Genomic DNA, 16,786 nt, shown 5'->3' with positions numbered 1-16,786 from the left:
CATCATGCATCTACCAGATGTATCATTGGAGATTAAATTATCTAAGGCTTATCCTTAAACAAGGTTCAAAATTTTGATAAGAGCATATCATATCGCATTGGGAGTTCGGATAAGTATGCCTAATTTTGAAAAGAAGATAAAAGAGTTATTATGCCCGTTCGTAAGTACCAGATGTATCATTACTTTGAACCTTGCCCTTGAACTTTCCTCTCAACAAAATACGGTCATCAATTATCATTTCTAAAATAAAGGAGGATAAAAAAAGCGAAAAAAATAAAACCTTAAAAGCTGAAGTCCAGATAAGCTGGACAAATTGCACACAACACAACAAAGAGGAAGATTAAAAAAGCTGGGCAATATATTCATTCTAAAAGGAAGATTTGACACGCTAACCAAATGCATCCAATTGAACTTTTCTCCTTATTCTAACCTAAAATGAGAAAAGTTCTCTTTTTGCTTCTCATTTTTAAATTCAACTAATTAAATCATAACACAAAAAACTATATTTTCAAAACCAACTTAGAAATAAAACCATTTTGTTTTTAAAAATCTAAAGCGGTTCAACCGTTTGGGTCAAATGTGTCAACCTATGCTATCATGAGTTAATAAATAAAAATTAAAAAATAGATATAAAAGAAATTACTACAAGTCTACAAAAAAAAATTCAACACATCTCTAATATTATATGTTTTTCATATCAAACAAAAACAAATATGATAAATAAGAAGTATTTGTATTTATAATGAAAATGGAATATAAACTTTTAAACCAACCCTAAAGTGAAACCGTTTTCCTAGATGGGTGGTGGGTTAGTAGTTTCAACCCTTCAAGTCCAATGGATAATCCAATGATGTCATAATTAAATAATAGAATTTTTATAAATAAAATATATATATATATATATATATATATATATATATATTAACGGTGCAAATAAATTACAAAATCTAAAAGCAATCGAAACAATGAAATATTGAAATTATCTTCCTGTTTACATGGCAGGTCATGAGTCCAACTTCTTAGGTCATGGGTTAACCCATAAAAAAATAAAAAAAAGCATTAGGCACATCTATAATATTGTACATTTATCATAGTAAACAAAAAATATAAAAATTAAAAGTTATTTTATTAATTATGAAAATGAAATATAAAATTTAAACTCAACCGTGGGCCAATGATTCAACTATCTAGGTTAATTAAGTCAACATATAATGTCATAATTAAATAATATTAAATAAAAAGTAAATGTAAAAAATATTATTAAAAAAGTAGATAGAAATACAAAAATTTATAAAAAATATATAATTATTTTAGAAAAATTAGACACAACTCTAATATTATATATTTGTCAAATTAAAAATAAATGTGATAAACAATAATTATTTTTATCAACGATAGAAGTGGAATGCCAAAATCAAGAAAAAAAAGAGAGAATTAATATCTTTCTCCCAACCCCATGTTGTTTGCTTAAGCCAATGGTTTTACACAAGCAAGCAACTTAGTGGTAAATGGATCTAGATTCCTGATTGACGGCTAGTTTGGCTAATCCATTTGATCACAGGATAAAAAATATAGATAAAAACCAACATTCTAAAAATCAACTAGAATTGCACTCCTTCTCAATCAAACAAGTTGACTTGTGATATTATAAGTTAAATAAGGAAATGCTAAAAAATACAAAAAAGAGAATTATTTTTTATAAAGGAAATGCTAAAAATACAAAAAAGAGAACTAATGCTCCGTTGATCTAAATAATAGGTGAAGCCAAGTTGTTTTATAAGGTCAATTCTTCAATAATAACTAATAAGCATCAGTGGGTTTGAGTTCCTATTGCTTTTTGCCATATTTTTAGTCCTAGTATTCAAAAGGCTGATGCTTGATCAAAATGACAAATGATTAACAGATATTCATTGAAGAGGTGATGGAACTTGTAGAATTGAGATTACCGAAGGAATCGTTGATCATAGGTTGGTTTGCCTGGTGTGGATCTCAAAGAGGCACAGCGAGAAAGAGGTTGCCATTGCGGTTCAGTTTGTTGCAAGTTGCATAAATGGAAGAACACTACTGACACTGAAAGAGAAGTGCATGTTTCAGCCAAGCACCTCTCCTCCTGGCTCACAAGACCTTTATCATTATCATTGTTCTCTTCCTTGGAGTACTAAAAAATAAACACCTTACCTGTTCCCGCAACTGTGGCCATAGAACAACCAATCTTTTAGAGGAACAGTTATTTTGGCACCTCTTCTTTTAAGCATTTGATGTTATTAGACTTTACATTCTGTGGGATGATCACCATGGCAGACTGGCAGAAAACTCTAAACATGAGCATTGCTGCTATAATTGTTTCAGTTTTATATGCAATTTGGAGCTTTCTCTCAGGATTTCTAATCCCACAAGAACACAGCCTATACATTCCAACAAATCCTCCCTCTTGTCTCTTTACTTAATCTCTTGGAAATGATTAAAGACTTATTGACTGGTTTCAGAGAATGCCAGTGTGGTGGAGGTGGTAATAGATTGTTTGTTTCACAGCTTGGGAATATACAGATCAAGCTTGGGACATGTGACAGTGGAAAATTTTTTGAGGAGCTATTTTGGGTTCAAACATTGAGCTTTTCGGTGTGGTTTTAATTGTGGTAGTTGGGTTTGCACTTGGTAGTTCTCAATTTTAACCAAGCATAGGCAAAAAGAATCATCTTTGCCTGTTCAATTAGGCAATTCAACTTTATAAGGAGATAAGGTACCATTTAAATTATGATAGAAAATAAGGTACAGATTAAAAAAAAATGAAGAAGAGAATGTGTATGAACTAAATAGAAAAAGAGAGAATACTTGAGAGGATCTCTACCAGTGCACAAAATAATAGGCTTCTCAACATCCACCATAGATAATAAACTTCTAAGGGTATAGAGCTGTCGCTTAACAAAAAACACTCCTACCCTGGAAACAGCTAGAATCAAATGTGGAATTTACTGAAGTTTTCATTAAAGCAGATTTCCCTAACTAGTTCCCAAGAATGTAATATAAATGTGGTTTTGTACGAACATCAAATACTTGGTGGGTAAGCTTCTTCCAGGAAACCTACCCTGAGCAAGCCCTCATTCAGGAAATTTCTTGAAACATATGGTCTATACATATGGACATTAGTGTTGAATTTTGACATGGACATGGTTTTAGGCATGACAAGTCCCCAATCTAGAAACCCAGATAAGGCTATCGATATGCACATGCAGACACATACATATATTTATGTAAACAGGCATTTGTATATGTATGTGCTTCTGCACCTTGTATTCTACCAAATGCAGAAAAAAGAATAAATATGGTGGATCACAACTAAACTGTGTACAATATGATACATGGTTACCTATACATGCCTAGCATACCAGTGTTAGACAGGATAAGTACCTAATACAACACCAGATATTGCCTGAACACTACTGGATATACTCTATAGTATTAACATTTTTAAGCTATATAAATTGATATGTTTGGACAAATCATAAGATGGAAATCTGCATGTGTAATTAATTTGGCTAGATACAGAAGCATGCCCAAGATTTTAGGAAATGGAGAGGCAAATCCCCAATTCTTTCAACAATGTTCCATATCATATGGAATACCATAACCTCGTATCCATGTCCGGGATTTTAGGAAATAGAGAGGTGTATCCCCATTTCTCATATCTGTGTTAGTGTTAATATCCATGTCAGGGTATCATAACATGTCTTTATGTACATTTCATATAAAGCCAGGCACATTCTCATTTGTCAAATGTGTTCAGGCACATCTTGACATCTCCAACATGTTCAAAATACTAGATTGAGAGTTGAGATGCTACATGTGAAAAGGAATACTCAAAATCCACATTCACCAAGTCATTTATAACTAAAAAATGTAACTGAAGAAAGAGGCGTATTTGATTCCTCAATCACCAGAACTTCTGTAAGAGTCAAGATAACATACCATTTTAAACCAAGGCTTCACAAAGGTAATAAGTAAATTAAACAGAGAAAAGATTTATTTCTTTGAAATTGTCAAATGGGATTCTTGTACATTTGAGAGGGAAGTGTTTGAAAGATTTATCTATATTAAGCTTGACAAGCAACTAAAGTAATGTAAACCTGTCAACATGAGAACTTCTCAACTAATGTGATAAGTCTCAATATGCCAGTGTGGCCATTTGAAAAAAAATAAGAAAACAAAAAAAAAAAAAACAAGAAAAGACCCTTTAGAGGATTAGATCTAGAGCAATACTTCATTAATCTTCATCACCCAAAGTTAAAATATCCAGTTAAAGAACCAAACATGGACCGATTGAAAGTTTAACATCATCACCTTCTTGGTGCACTTAATTGAATACGAAAACATCTAGTTCATTGAAGAATAGTCCATTGAATTGTAGGTGTCAACCTCTAAAACTAGCTCAATACATCAGAAAAGGAACAAATTCTAAACTTACCATTATGAGTTGCAATTTCAATTCTAACTATTTCAAGAGAAAATCATGTTATGCTACACCTCTTTTCAGCCTCTCAAAGTTTTCCATGACCCTTTACACTAAATCTGATATCTTGATTATTAATTATAAAAAAAAAATAAAAAAAAAGTTGCAGAACCATGGAAAAAAAATCCAGCTGAATCTTACAAAATCATTAAAAAAATCTTGGAAAGAAAGAAAGAAAAAAAACTAAGTATCTTTTCTACCTATTCCGCTCAAAAAAACATCAAAATAAATAATCAAAAGCAGTATAAAAGCAGACTTCGAGCAGAGACCCTCCAATTATTTCTGCGCTTTACCGAGCGTTTCCTTCTCGACGGACGCAGACGCAGAAGTAGCCGACGCATTTGCTGATTCTTCGGCTTCAACGAGCTTTCGAAGTTTCCCTTGAAGGGTTCGAACTCTGTCCTCAGTCTTGCGGAGCTTTCTCCATCTGTAGGTCGTCCAAACAGCGAGACCACCGTATACGACAATATACGAAGCCCATACGTACGGGTACGTCTCTGCGTGCTCTCTGATCTTTCGATACTGCTCTTCCACCTTCCCCTTCCAATCCGTCGGTGGCAGCTTTGTCGTTTGTTGCTCCTTCGCCTCGCCTTTTTGTTCGGTGGCCATTTCGCAACTTCTGTGTCTTACAGCTCAGGTAATAGAGTAGGAAGTTATCTCTTTCGCCGGAGTGTCGGAGAAACGTCAAGATATCCGCCGGAGTGTCGGAATGAAATGCCGCCGCACTAGGGTTTAGCTGGGATTTGGGGAAAGGAAGAGAGAGAGGAGAAATGAGTCTCGAGAACCCCATCTCGGACATGAATTTTACACTTCCACACGTGTTAGGTGACATGGAAGATGGAACCTTTTTCTGCTCGGTCCAACCATAGCTCGACTCATCGACCGAACCGCTAATGGTCCGGTTCCGTATCTCAGCTCGTCCTTCGGCCTGCCTAGATCACAGACCAGGCTCCGGAAAACGGAGTCCAGCGCCATTTCCTGCACATATAGGCACGGAAAATACAGAGCACGAAGAAGAAAGAATTCGAACAGAGAAGAAGAAGAAGAAGATGATGATGATGAAGAAGAACTTTTAGGAGTTCTTTACATTAAGCATTCATGGCATTTCTTGAATGATTACTTGAGTTTCTGCTTTGAGAAATAAGGGAAGGAAATATCATTTTGGGGTTTTTACCGTTCAATCCACCTCTGAAATCGTAGTTCCACCGTACAGTTGGGGGTAGGTGCCAGTTCGGAATTGATGCCAATTCACTGGCGGGTATGGGTGTTATAGGTGGAGCTGTTCATAAATTTGAATTGTTGTAGGTATGCAGTTCAAATCTGAATTCTGAGGTGGAGTGCAGGCTAAAAATCCCTTTTTTTTTGTATGGATTTGCTCTATATTTTATTTTGTTTCTTATCTTGCGCTTAAGTTTCTTTCTTCCTTGTTTATCTTTTCGTTTCTCTTCCTTTTTTCAAGTTTTTTGGGTGAAAACCTGGGTTTCAATCATTTGAATGCCCGTAAAGTTTAAAAGTCATTGCGAGATTCTTGCTTTTTTTTATATCCTTTTCTTTGCTTCTTAGCTTATGTTTTGCCCCAATTTGAGATGGAGCTAACTGCTACTGCTTCTATAATCCCATTGCAAAGAATAGCAATGCGGGATTAATCTTCTGCTTTGGCCATATTGCCATACCAAGTCCTCCTCGTGGCATCATGACCTCTTTAGCACCCAAAAGGGGAGATGGAGAATCAAAAAGCAATGGTGAAGGAGAATGGCATTTCAGGGGTTTCAGCTTCATCTCAGTCCTTTGGTTCAAAAGAAAATGTATGCTGGGGATGGATTTTTCTTCTACTTGGTTCTTGTTCCTTTTGGGGCTTGTTTTATGCAGCTATGCTATCAAAACTTCTTCCACACTTTGGAAATAGGATTATACTAGCCATTCATAATATTTATTAAATTCCATACATCATACATTACTCTTTTAAACTCCTGCATACTTTTCTTGTTCTTTCGAATGATGGAGAAAAACAGTTACATCACTTTTTTTCATAATTAGTTTGTAATTACATAAGCCAGGTAGTTGTATAGATGCATAGAATTATCATTTTGTAAGTAATCAATGAATACAATCAATAGAATAGTACTTTGTATCAATTAGCTTTTAGTGTTGATAGAGAGAGAGATTTCTTTTTTTATGTTCCTAAGGGGACAACAGGTAACGTATTAACCGAAGAAAACACTACATGCATATCATTCTCATAATTTTATAATGGTCGATTTGGTATGCCAATAGAAAGTAGTTGAACCTAATTTCAAGCTGAAAATTTTCACTGTCACCATTAAATAATTTTGTTTTTTTAAAAAGTCTCCTTACGTTTTAAGTATAAGAGAAATTTCTGCATCTGAGAGCTTTCTAAGGTGGTAAAGTCTTTAATTTTGAGATTAAGTCTCAGTTTGGAAAGAGTACAAATACAAATATGTAGAGTGCAAAATCTTGTGTTTTGTATTATTTTTTATGTATTTGTACTGTACATTTTTGTATTTGTACTCTTTCCAAACTGAGCCTAAGCAAAAAGTTGTTAATTTTGATAGAATGCCTTTACCCATTATTTCAATCCCCTCCCCCAAACAGAAAAGGAAAAGTGAAAATGAAATTTGATTAAGTTGTGCCATCTTGTGCATTACTCCATGTGGGTGCATCTCTATATTAGTTTCAATTTGTAAACATCATAGGATATAAATACTTTGTGTTTGGATCTGGAAGGGCCAATAAACTCAATTTTGTTTCAGCTAGGCAAGTTTGATCCTATTGTAGGGACTCAAGGTATAATGGTTTTGAACTCAATCTTTACCTCTGGTAGAGTAGAACTTGCAAACTCAGTATGTAAACTGAAGGAAGGTGGGCTGAATCAAATGCTTAGGCCACTTGTTAGGAAGCAATGATAGGGGATCTAGTGAAGTAGAGTAGGAATTTATGGATGGCCTAGGAAGCCATGAAGCAAGTAATATTTGGGGGGGGGGTTGGAAGAGTGTCTATAAGTGACAGAAGGCCTCAAAAAGTAGTAGCATGGATGAGTGCAAGGTTTAATAATGTAAAATTCATTGATATGGTGGAAACATTGTGAAATATGTGAAAATATAGAATGACATTTCATGAAATAACAAAAAGAAGCACACGTGTAGCTTTTTAAATTACTTTCTTGTTCCCAACTATTAAATAAATTTAAGAAACTAAGGTTAATAGACAAAACAATACATTGCAAAGTTGTCTTGTAAACTACATGATTGAGTTCAAGAAAATCTAAACTCATAGAAAATGCAAATGTTTCTAATAGATCAACCAAATAATCTATTACACAAACAAAAACTAAGATTTCACTTCATGTTTGAAAAGAAATCAATTTTCAAGATTGTTTCAAAGTGGTAATCATGCCCATTTGGTGGGGAATAGTACCTTTACTCCACATATCTACAATATTATTACCAACTTATGTTATGCTACCATCTCTTGTAGTCACATAGTGCAGTACTTTTCAATGAGGAATATGTTGATCCCAGTTTTATTCCGTGTTGGTACCCCTGGAAATAGAAATATGTTGTGGAAATATTAGGAAATTTCTGGACATTTTGAACCATGGATAAGTATGAGAGGATCAAATTTAAGCATAGTGCTTGGGGTAGCAATAGATCCTTGTGGCTTTCATTCCTTGACTTTTACCAACTTGTAGTAAGGCTTCTCTTGGGAGGTTCAATGTTGTACTCTTCTTTTGCTGCATACGGTTGTGTGCAGCTTGGTGTTGTATGAATAAATTTTTACCCTGTTACTTATCAGAAAAAAAAAAAGCTGTTGTTAGTACTTGGTAGTTGCAATGTGCAAGTGTCTGAAATGTGGTTTTGGTTCCTAGACTGACAAGGAATGTAAATGTTTAGGAGGGGAAGTCTGTTGTTAGTTTCCTCCTTTTCTGATTTTTGGACTTTCTGGGGAAGTGGGGAGTTCTTAATGAGTGCATATTTGAGATCACAAGATGCACTTACAAGATTATCATGCCAAAATTCCTTGGTCAATTTTATTTCTTGGGCTTCTATTTTGAAGGAATTAAGTTTTATTATTGCTTTTTTTTTTTGGAAATTTGGGCTTCTATTTTGGTTTCCAGGCCTGAAGAGCATGACTGATTAGGAGATGAGTTTGTTGTTATTCTTCTTCCTTTTTAATGCATATTTGAAAACAAGTGATGCATTGAGATAATCATGGCTGAAGTCCTCAGTCCACTAAATTTCCTAGGCTTCTATTTTAGTGGAGTTGATATTTTTTATTATTACACTTTATATGAATTAGACCAAGTATTTTTTTTCTTAAAAAGAAAGATATCTTTGACATGTTTTTTTTCTTCACCGAAGACTACTTGTATATTTCTGTATACAGGCTTTATCTTTTTTTTTTTTCCCTCAAGATCAATGAGGTTATAATTATTATAAATACTTCAGTATATATATATAGACACACACACACACACACCGAAGTATCTGCAAAGTAGAAGACCACTACTGTACTTGATTCCCGAATTTGGACCAAAAAGCAGTTCACCAATTATAGTTCCAAGAGTAACACAAGACAAAAGGGAAACTAACTGAAAATATCAAGTAGCATTTATAGGATGCAAAATATTGATCTTTATTTTGTATTCATAGCAAGCTATATGAACTATAAGGACAACCAATAATGGAAAAGATGAGAGTAGACCCATCTTAATTGCACACAGTGCTGTCATGACTATGGGGCTACTTCTCAAGTGTGTAACTCTGGATTTTGTGGCACTAAGCCTGCTTGCCTCCTTTTTAAAGATATATATCAGGGTTGTGTTTCCTGTTTATTCGAGGTGCTGACACCTGTTCTTTGCCAAGCACAGAACTGAATTATATCTTATCAGTGTTGTCAATGTGGTGAAGTGATGACCAGTCATTTTGGCTTCTACAGTCAATATATACAATGACTAAAAGGTGCCTAGGTGCTGATTAATTGACCAGATAAAAAAAAAATATATGTTCTAAATTTAAGATATTTATGTTGTCCCATAAATAAGATGATATATATTGTATGCAATAAAAAAGTTATATTCAAATTTACTTTGTGGTCTTTTTTGTGAAGTTAGGCTCAAGTGGCTAGGATAGGGAGTTTAAGCCTTTGTTTTTTAAAAGAAAAGTGCAACATTTGATGCACTCCTTATTGGTGGCAATTCTGTACCAGCACACCATTGACTGGAAGAAAACTTAAAAGAACCTAGCTTTCACGTACATCTTTGTGCTTCATTTCTATTTTATAAGCCATCAGCCAACCATGTTCCATTACATTATTTTATAAGCCATCAGCCAAATACTTGAAGCAATGGCATGCCTGGAAACAATAAAAAATACACTACATTATTTTAAATGATTGGAGATAAACACAAACGAGAACAACTCTAAAATAGCTCTACAGTGAAATAGTCAACTTAGTCAATTCTTAATCATCTAGGTGACCACATCATGATTCATGAGTGGTGACTGACTAGTTAGTCAGCAGGTTTGGCCCTCGGTTGACTAGTTGATGGCTAGTCAACACTTTGATAACACCAATCTCTATAATCCATTTATTTCAATTTGCCTTTTCATAATTCTTTCTACAAGCTGTCTTGGCTTCACATCTTATTGACCAAGAAATATCAATATATTTTCCTTTTTGATGCCTTATTAAAGCTTTTTATTTTGTTTTTCTATGGGTGGAGAGGGTGTTGCACAGATATCTGACATAAGTTCTTCCTTAAGAGGTACTACTGCTTATTGGTGCCCCTGACACTCCCTGCGCTTGTGGTTGCAGTATATTTCCATTGGCTTAGCATGAAACTCTTCAAGCATGCATGAATTCTGCATGTTTAAAATTAACAAACACATTCATGAAGATATCTAGCAGTTTCTCCTGAGCCTACAAACTCATACGGTTTGGTCATTAGTGAATATGTAATCTTGCTTGGGCCACAAGTTCTCAACATCAGAAATTTCTCGTTTTTGCATAATGCTTTATGGAAAATTAGAGCCCAAGTCATTTTCCTGATTACTGAATTTCAAGGAAACATTTACTTCCTAGTCATTTTGTATAAATTGAAAGTGTAATTTTCATTATTATTATTATTAATTTTTTATGAAAACAAAGCCTCCCTGTCAAGTCATTTTCAGCTTTTCTACAGACAAGCTAGTGCAAGTATTAATGAAGCTGTAGACCTTTCTTCATTTTACTGCTTGCATGCCACCTTTGGCTGAAGGTTAAAGAAACTGTTCTGAAGGAAATGAAAAGTTACTTTATAAATGCTAAGAGAACTTAATGATCTTCCTATCTTGTTGGCTTTTAGCATGTTACTTCTTACATGGTGTATGACATCAGGAGAACTTTGTGCTCTTCCCTTTATTTCTTTCTAATTGGTAGACAAGGTAGTCATCTCAGCGTAGAAAAGTATTGAACTGAGGCAGCTTCGTAGATTTACTGTGTTCTAAGAACTGCAAGATTAATTAATTGCATTAGATGAAAAGAGAAAGAGAGCTGCTTATTCCCCGTCCATAAGATCTGTTGTCGTCATGGACCTAAAATGATGTGATAGCTCAACTTTCTTCCCTTGTCATCTGCAAAAGTTCATTTAGGGGTGTTCACCAATGTGTATGATTTTGTATTTCAAAACATAAACAATTTGGTTTTGACAAGCAAAACCAATCATGTCCAACACCCCCTTAGTCCAAGGAGGGTTTTATCCGTATATATTTGATTATGTGGGTATAAGTTTGAAAAAGAACTGTTTTTGGGTACTTCAGAGTTGAAGAGTGGACCTGTTTCTGGAAAGATACATCACCAGACGAGACACTGATTCTTTACTTTTTTTTAGCGATCAGTTTTCTGTTATTTCCTTCTCCTGAACCTTTTTTTAGCAGTGGCATGTGGCAAGATAGAAGCTAGCCCTTTTATTTCACCAGGGGTCCAGGATCAACTTCTAATATGCTGATGGCCCAATAGTTCAGTAGGCCACTTGGCATCCCTCCATTTGAGGTGTGGGTTCAGAGTCTTCAGAAAGAAGGGCAGGCTCTCTGAATATGTGGGCCAAAGCCACATCACATGTACTAAAAAAGACTCCCGATATTAGTTTGGGGTCTGGAGTGGAATTCCTCTCTTTCTCTTATCTCTTACCCTTTTTTTGGGTTACTGGCTTAGATGATGATGGTGATAATTCAAATTCTCAACCGAATTCAGCTTTTAGAGCCTCTCAAGTCATCACATTGAGGGAATTGTAATGGGAAACTCAAAGAGGCAAATCATCCATATTCCCAAGTCCAGAGTCCTGAGAGTTTTAATAACAAACGTGCAGCTAGGTCTGGTTGGTGCGGTTTGGAAAAGATTTCAAACCAAATTGGTAAATTACGGCTTGAAAAATTTCTGAACTGAACCAAACCGTTTTAGTATGAAAACCAAACCAAATCAAACCATTTTATTTTGATATGGTGCGGCTTTTAATACGGTTTGGAGACCTTGGACCATTCTATGATTCTTTTGGGCTCAACCCAATTAGAAAAGCCCAAATAGTTCTCCTGAAAATTAAAACTTTAACTTTTATTTATTATTTTATTATATAATAAAGAGTTCATTATATATTTATATTTTTATCCATTCTGTTTAGATATATTATATGTAATATTTATGTATCACATATTCATATATATATATATATAATTTAATAAATTAAACCAAAACTGCAATTTAGAAAATTCTTACACCGAACCAAACCGTTTATAAGTATAAACCAAACTAACCCATAAATTCAATTTGATTTTACGATTTGAACCGTATAATGAACACCCCTACTTGTAGCGCTCCGTGTAGCCTAAAGGGAAAATGCAACGCCCTGTCATATCGAACAGGAAGTCTACTCATAATCATAGAAAGAAGTGTTATACTAATAGGCTAATAGCTGAGTAGACCAAGTGTCATGTAACGCCCTGTCATATGATTGAAGTTGGAACTAAGGCTGCAAATGCATCCGAATGTCCAAATTCGATCCCATTTTTTACTTTTATGAAAATTTGATCCCATTAAGGGTAACCCTAATTTGATCTATAACTGCATCAAACATGGATCCACCTCCCCGTTGGATATGATCTGATTTGAATCGTTTGATTGAATGTATACATTCCACACATATACATAAGATGAATACCGTTCTATTAGTAATGTTGGTTTGGATTTTTTATCAAATAAAACTACATTATTGGTTTTTGGTTTTTTCACAATATATTTCCATTTTCATGGGTAGCGACTAGCGATACTGACTTTTCTGGAATCGATATATTCCCCGAGGAACACCACCACGTAGAGATTGCTTCAATAATATTTTTCCATTTCTATTCCCATGTAGTGACATAAAATTTTATTAGAATTAACCTATTTCCCAATAAGCAGCAGCAGCATGTAGAGTAACAATGTTAAACATTGTTACTATAAGAATTAACCCACCTTACATGATTACTATTTTGAGCTAGCTCAATATTCATTTTAAACATTAAATATGAAGTTAAATATTGTTTTTTGTTTGTATAATAGATTATTTGATTAACCTATTACAACCATTTACAATTTTTACAAGGGTGGCAAATGGGTGAATTAGGTTGCGCAAGGGTTGAATACCAATACACCCATATTGACCCATCAACCCAAATGACCCATCATCAATTCTTGTTAATGGATCCACAACCGACCCCCACTTGACTCATCCATATTGACCCTTACACACCCTCACCCATACTAATCCACCTACCATCATCTATAAATGCATAAACGGGTCAGGCCAACCCGTATACTTGCAAATAATAGTTTTAAGAAAATCATCTCTCAAGATCGTCACGTGACGGAAACAAGTTGGGCCAACATGTATACTTGAAAATAACAGTTTTAAGAGAATCATCTCTCTCGAGATTGTTATGTGACGGAAATAGGTCGGGTCAACCCATATACCTAAAAAAATTAGAGAATTATCTCTCAATACCACCTTGTGACATACTCGAAAAAACATTTTTTTAAAGAATCATCTCAAGATTGCCATGTGAAATATGGGTCAGGTCAACCCGTATACCCGAAAAATCAATTTTAAGATAATCATCTCGTTCTCGTGATTGTCACATGATAGATACCGATCAGGTCAACCTGTATACTGAGAAAAACAATTTTAAGAAAACCGTCCCACTCACACGAGAAAATGCTATAAAAAATCAAAACAAATGCAAAAAAATACCAGAAAATTACAAAAAATGCATGAATACCAGAAAATTTCCAAATGCAAAAAAAATGCAGAAATTATGCAAAAAAATACCAAAAATTGTAGAAAATGCAACAAAAATGCATGAAAATACTAGAAATTTGCAGAAAAATAAAAAAACAGAAATTATGCAAAAAATATCTGAAAATTGTAGAAAATGCAAATCAGTGCAGAAAATTTGCAAAAAATTCAGAAATTGCAAAAAAAAACAGAAAATGCATGAAAATACCAGAAAAAAAATTGCAGAAAATTTTCTGAAACTTAAAAAAAATGCAGATATTATGCAAAATAATTTGCAGAAAATGTAGAAAAAAATCAGAAAATGCAGAAAATACCAGAAAATTGTAGAAATTATGCAAAAAATACCAAAAATTGCAGAAAATGCAAAAAAAAAAACAAAAAATTACAAAAATCATGCAGAAAATGCAAAAAAAATAAGAAAACAAATACAAAACTCTTGCAAAAATTTTGCAGAAAAATGCAAAAATGGCAGAATCTTTGCAGAAATATTGTAGAAAATGAAGAAAAAAAGAAAAAAATTGCAAAAAAAAATGCATGAAAATACCAGAAAAATGTAAAATTACAAAAAAAATCAGAAATTTCAGAAAATATAGAAAATTTTAGTAATTTTGCAGAAATTGCAAAAAAAAAATTGCATAATATAATGCTTTAAGAACCTCCCAATAGTATCAAATTTTAGCATGGTAAAGATGGCTATATCATAGTTGATAAACTAAGTAATCAAGGAGATAAGTAATGGTAAAGATGGCTATAAATGTTACTACCTTTCTAGTTAGATTGAATGGATATGCTTTCAAAATTGGAGATATCAACCTCTAAATAAATGTCTATATCATCTTTTTTTTTTTTGCTTTATCTATATTTACAAAAAGAAAAAGTAAAAAAAAAAACTAATATGAAACAGAGGATGAAAATTTAATTTGTAATATTTACCTTCAGACCCAAACAACCAATCCCGAGTGAAACTAGTTGCAACAGATACAGTTGTACAGAGTTTGGTTTTGAAAATACTTCTTTGAGTATCTAGTTGCCACATCATTGCTGTTTGAAACTTTTCATTGTTTAACTTGATTTATGTTGATTGTTGTTTGAAATGTGTCATTAACTTGGTTGGCAAATGGGAGTTCCTGGTGCTATATGTATTCTTAATAAACTGGTGGAAGTTTATGGGTGCCTGGGGTGACCAATTTACTTTCTGTTGATATGAAAATTGTGAACTTATGGAAGTTTATGGGAATGTTTTAACTAGTTTTTGTACCATGAAGATGAAGGGAAACTAAAAATTGGGCTGATTTTATCTAGTCTGTTTTCCTTCTCATTCTCTTTAAACCAATTTGACTTAGTTCTCTTGGATTCTTCAAACTTTGAGTTCTTTTATTTCTGCAAACTAAATGAACTTTTTCCATACAATTGGGAAAGAGTAGGAATCCAAGTAAAGTGCCTCTAATTTAGAGGTTGCAACTGGGAACTCTCTGTTCCCCATGAAATTCAACTCTCAAGTGAAATTCCTGCTCCACCGCCATCAGAAAAGAAAGATTTTCGTCAGTTGCTTCAATTTACTTTTCAGGAGCTCAAGGCTGCAACTGGAAACTTTTGACCTGATAGTATTCTTGGGGAAGGTAGGATTGAATATGTATTCAAAGGTTGGATAGAAGATGTCAGAGTCAGATTGAAAAACTGAGAAAGAGAGAGAGAGAGAGAGAGAGAGAGAGAGAGAGAGAACACAGCCGAATGGTGGGTGTGACACCTTGTGTCAATCGACACCCTAAAAGAAATATTTATATTAAGTTGTAAAAGGACATATCTGCCCTTAATGTACAAGAGAGAGATAATACAAAGAAAGATATACAATAAAGAAAAGTAAAAGTACAAAAATAGCCCTACGACTAGATTTCACTGTCTCTACACTCCCCCTCAAACTGATGCCTAGGAATAAGCATCAGTTTGTCCATGAGAAATAGATATCGAGCCTGTGTCATTGCTTTAGCCAACAGGTCTGCTAGTTGGAGCCCAGAAGAGACATGAGGAAGAGATATGGTACCCTCAAGAAGGAGATTACGAATGAAGTGGCAATCAACTTCTATGTGTTTGGTGCGCTCATGGAAGACGGGGTTGGATGCAATTTTTATTGCACTGATATTGTTTGCACAAAGAGGAACGGACAATGATGGCTTATTTAGTATTTCAAATAGAAGAGCTCGAAGACATAGCCCTGTATTCAACTTCAGTGGAAGATTTGGACATAATAGCTTGTTTCTTGCACTTCCACGAGATAAGGGAGTTGCCTAGGAAGACACACCAGCCAATAGTGGACCGTTGGGTGTTAGGGCATCCAGCCCAATCAGCATCCACATAGGCCATAAGATGAATGGGAGATGATGAGGAGAAGAATATCCCATGTGATAGTGTGCCTCGCATATATCTTATAATCCGATGAACTGTAGATAAATGCGGTTGTCTCGGAGAAGACACAAATTGGCTTACTATTTGAACGACATAAGATATGTCTGGTCGAATCATGGTGAGATAGATTAAACTGCCCACTAGCTAACGATAAAGGGTAGGATCTTCAAGGGGAGACCCATCATCTTTGCTGAGTTTTTGGTTCAGTTCTAGTGGAGTGTCCACAATCTTAGAATCACTAAGATTTGCCAGTTTAACTAGATTAGTCGCATACTTCTGTTGATTAACAAAATAGCTTCGAGAATTTCTACTCACTTCAAGCCCAAGAAATATGTCAAAGGCCCCAAGTCCTTCATCTTGAAGGATTCACTGAGTAACTGTTGTAGCCTAGAAATCCCTTCTATGTCATCCCCTATAATGAGTATATCATCAACATAAAGGAGTAATATCGTTACTCCTTACTTCCATTAGGGTGAACAAGGAGTAATCAGAGGAACTCTGGATAAAGCCAGCATCAGTGATGACAGATCTGAACTTCTCAAACCAGT

At 34.4% G+C, this 16,786-nt stretch overlaps 1 protein-coding gene across 1 annotated transcript; it reads right to left on the bottom strand.

The window, feature by feature from the left end:
* Positions 1 to 4,599: 4,599 nt before the first annotated feature.
* On the bottom strand, positions 4,600 to 6,874 carry LOC104606278 (uncharacterized). Its single transcript, XM_010271387.3, has one exon. The coding sequence runs from the start codon at positions 5,114 to 5,116 to the stop codon at positions 4,784 to 4,786; it is 333 nt and encodes a 110-aa protein (XP_010269689.1). The 5' UTR covers positions 5,117 to 6,874; the 3' UTR covers positions 4,600 to 4,783.
* Positions 6,875 to 16,786: the final 9,912 nt, after the last annotated feature.

The sequence above is a fragment of the Nelumbo nucifera genome, chromosome 2, assembly GCF_055504915.1.
Source record: "Nelumbo nucifera cultivar China Antique chromosome 2, China Antique-T2T, whole genome shotgun sequence".
In the NCBI taxonomy this organism is placed as follows: Eukaryota; Viridiplantae; Streptophyta; class Magnoliopsida; order Proteales; family Nelumbonaceae; genus Nelumbo; species Nelumbo nucifera.
This window is presented reverse-complemented; position numbering and strand designations above follow the sequence as displayed.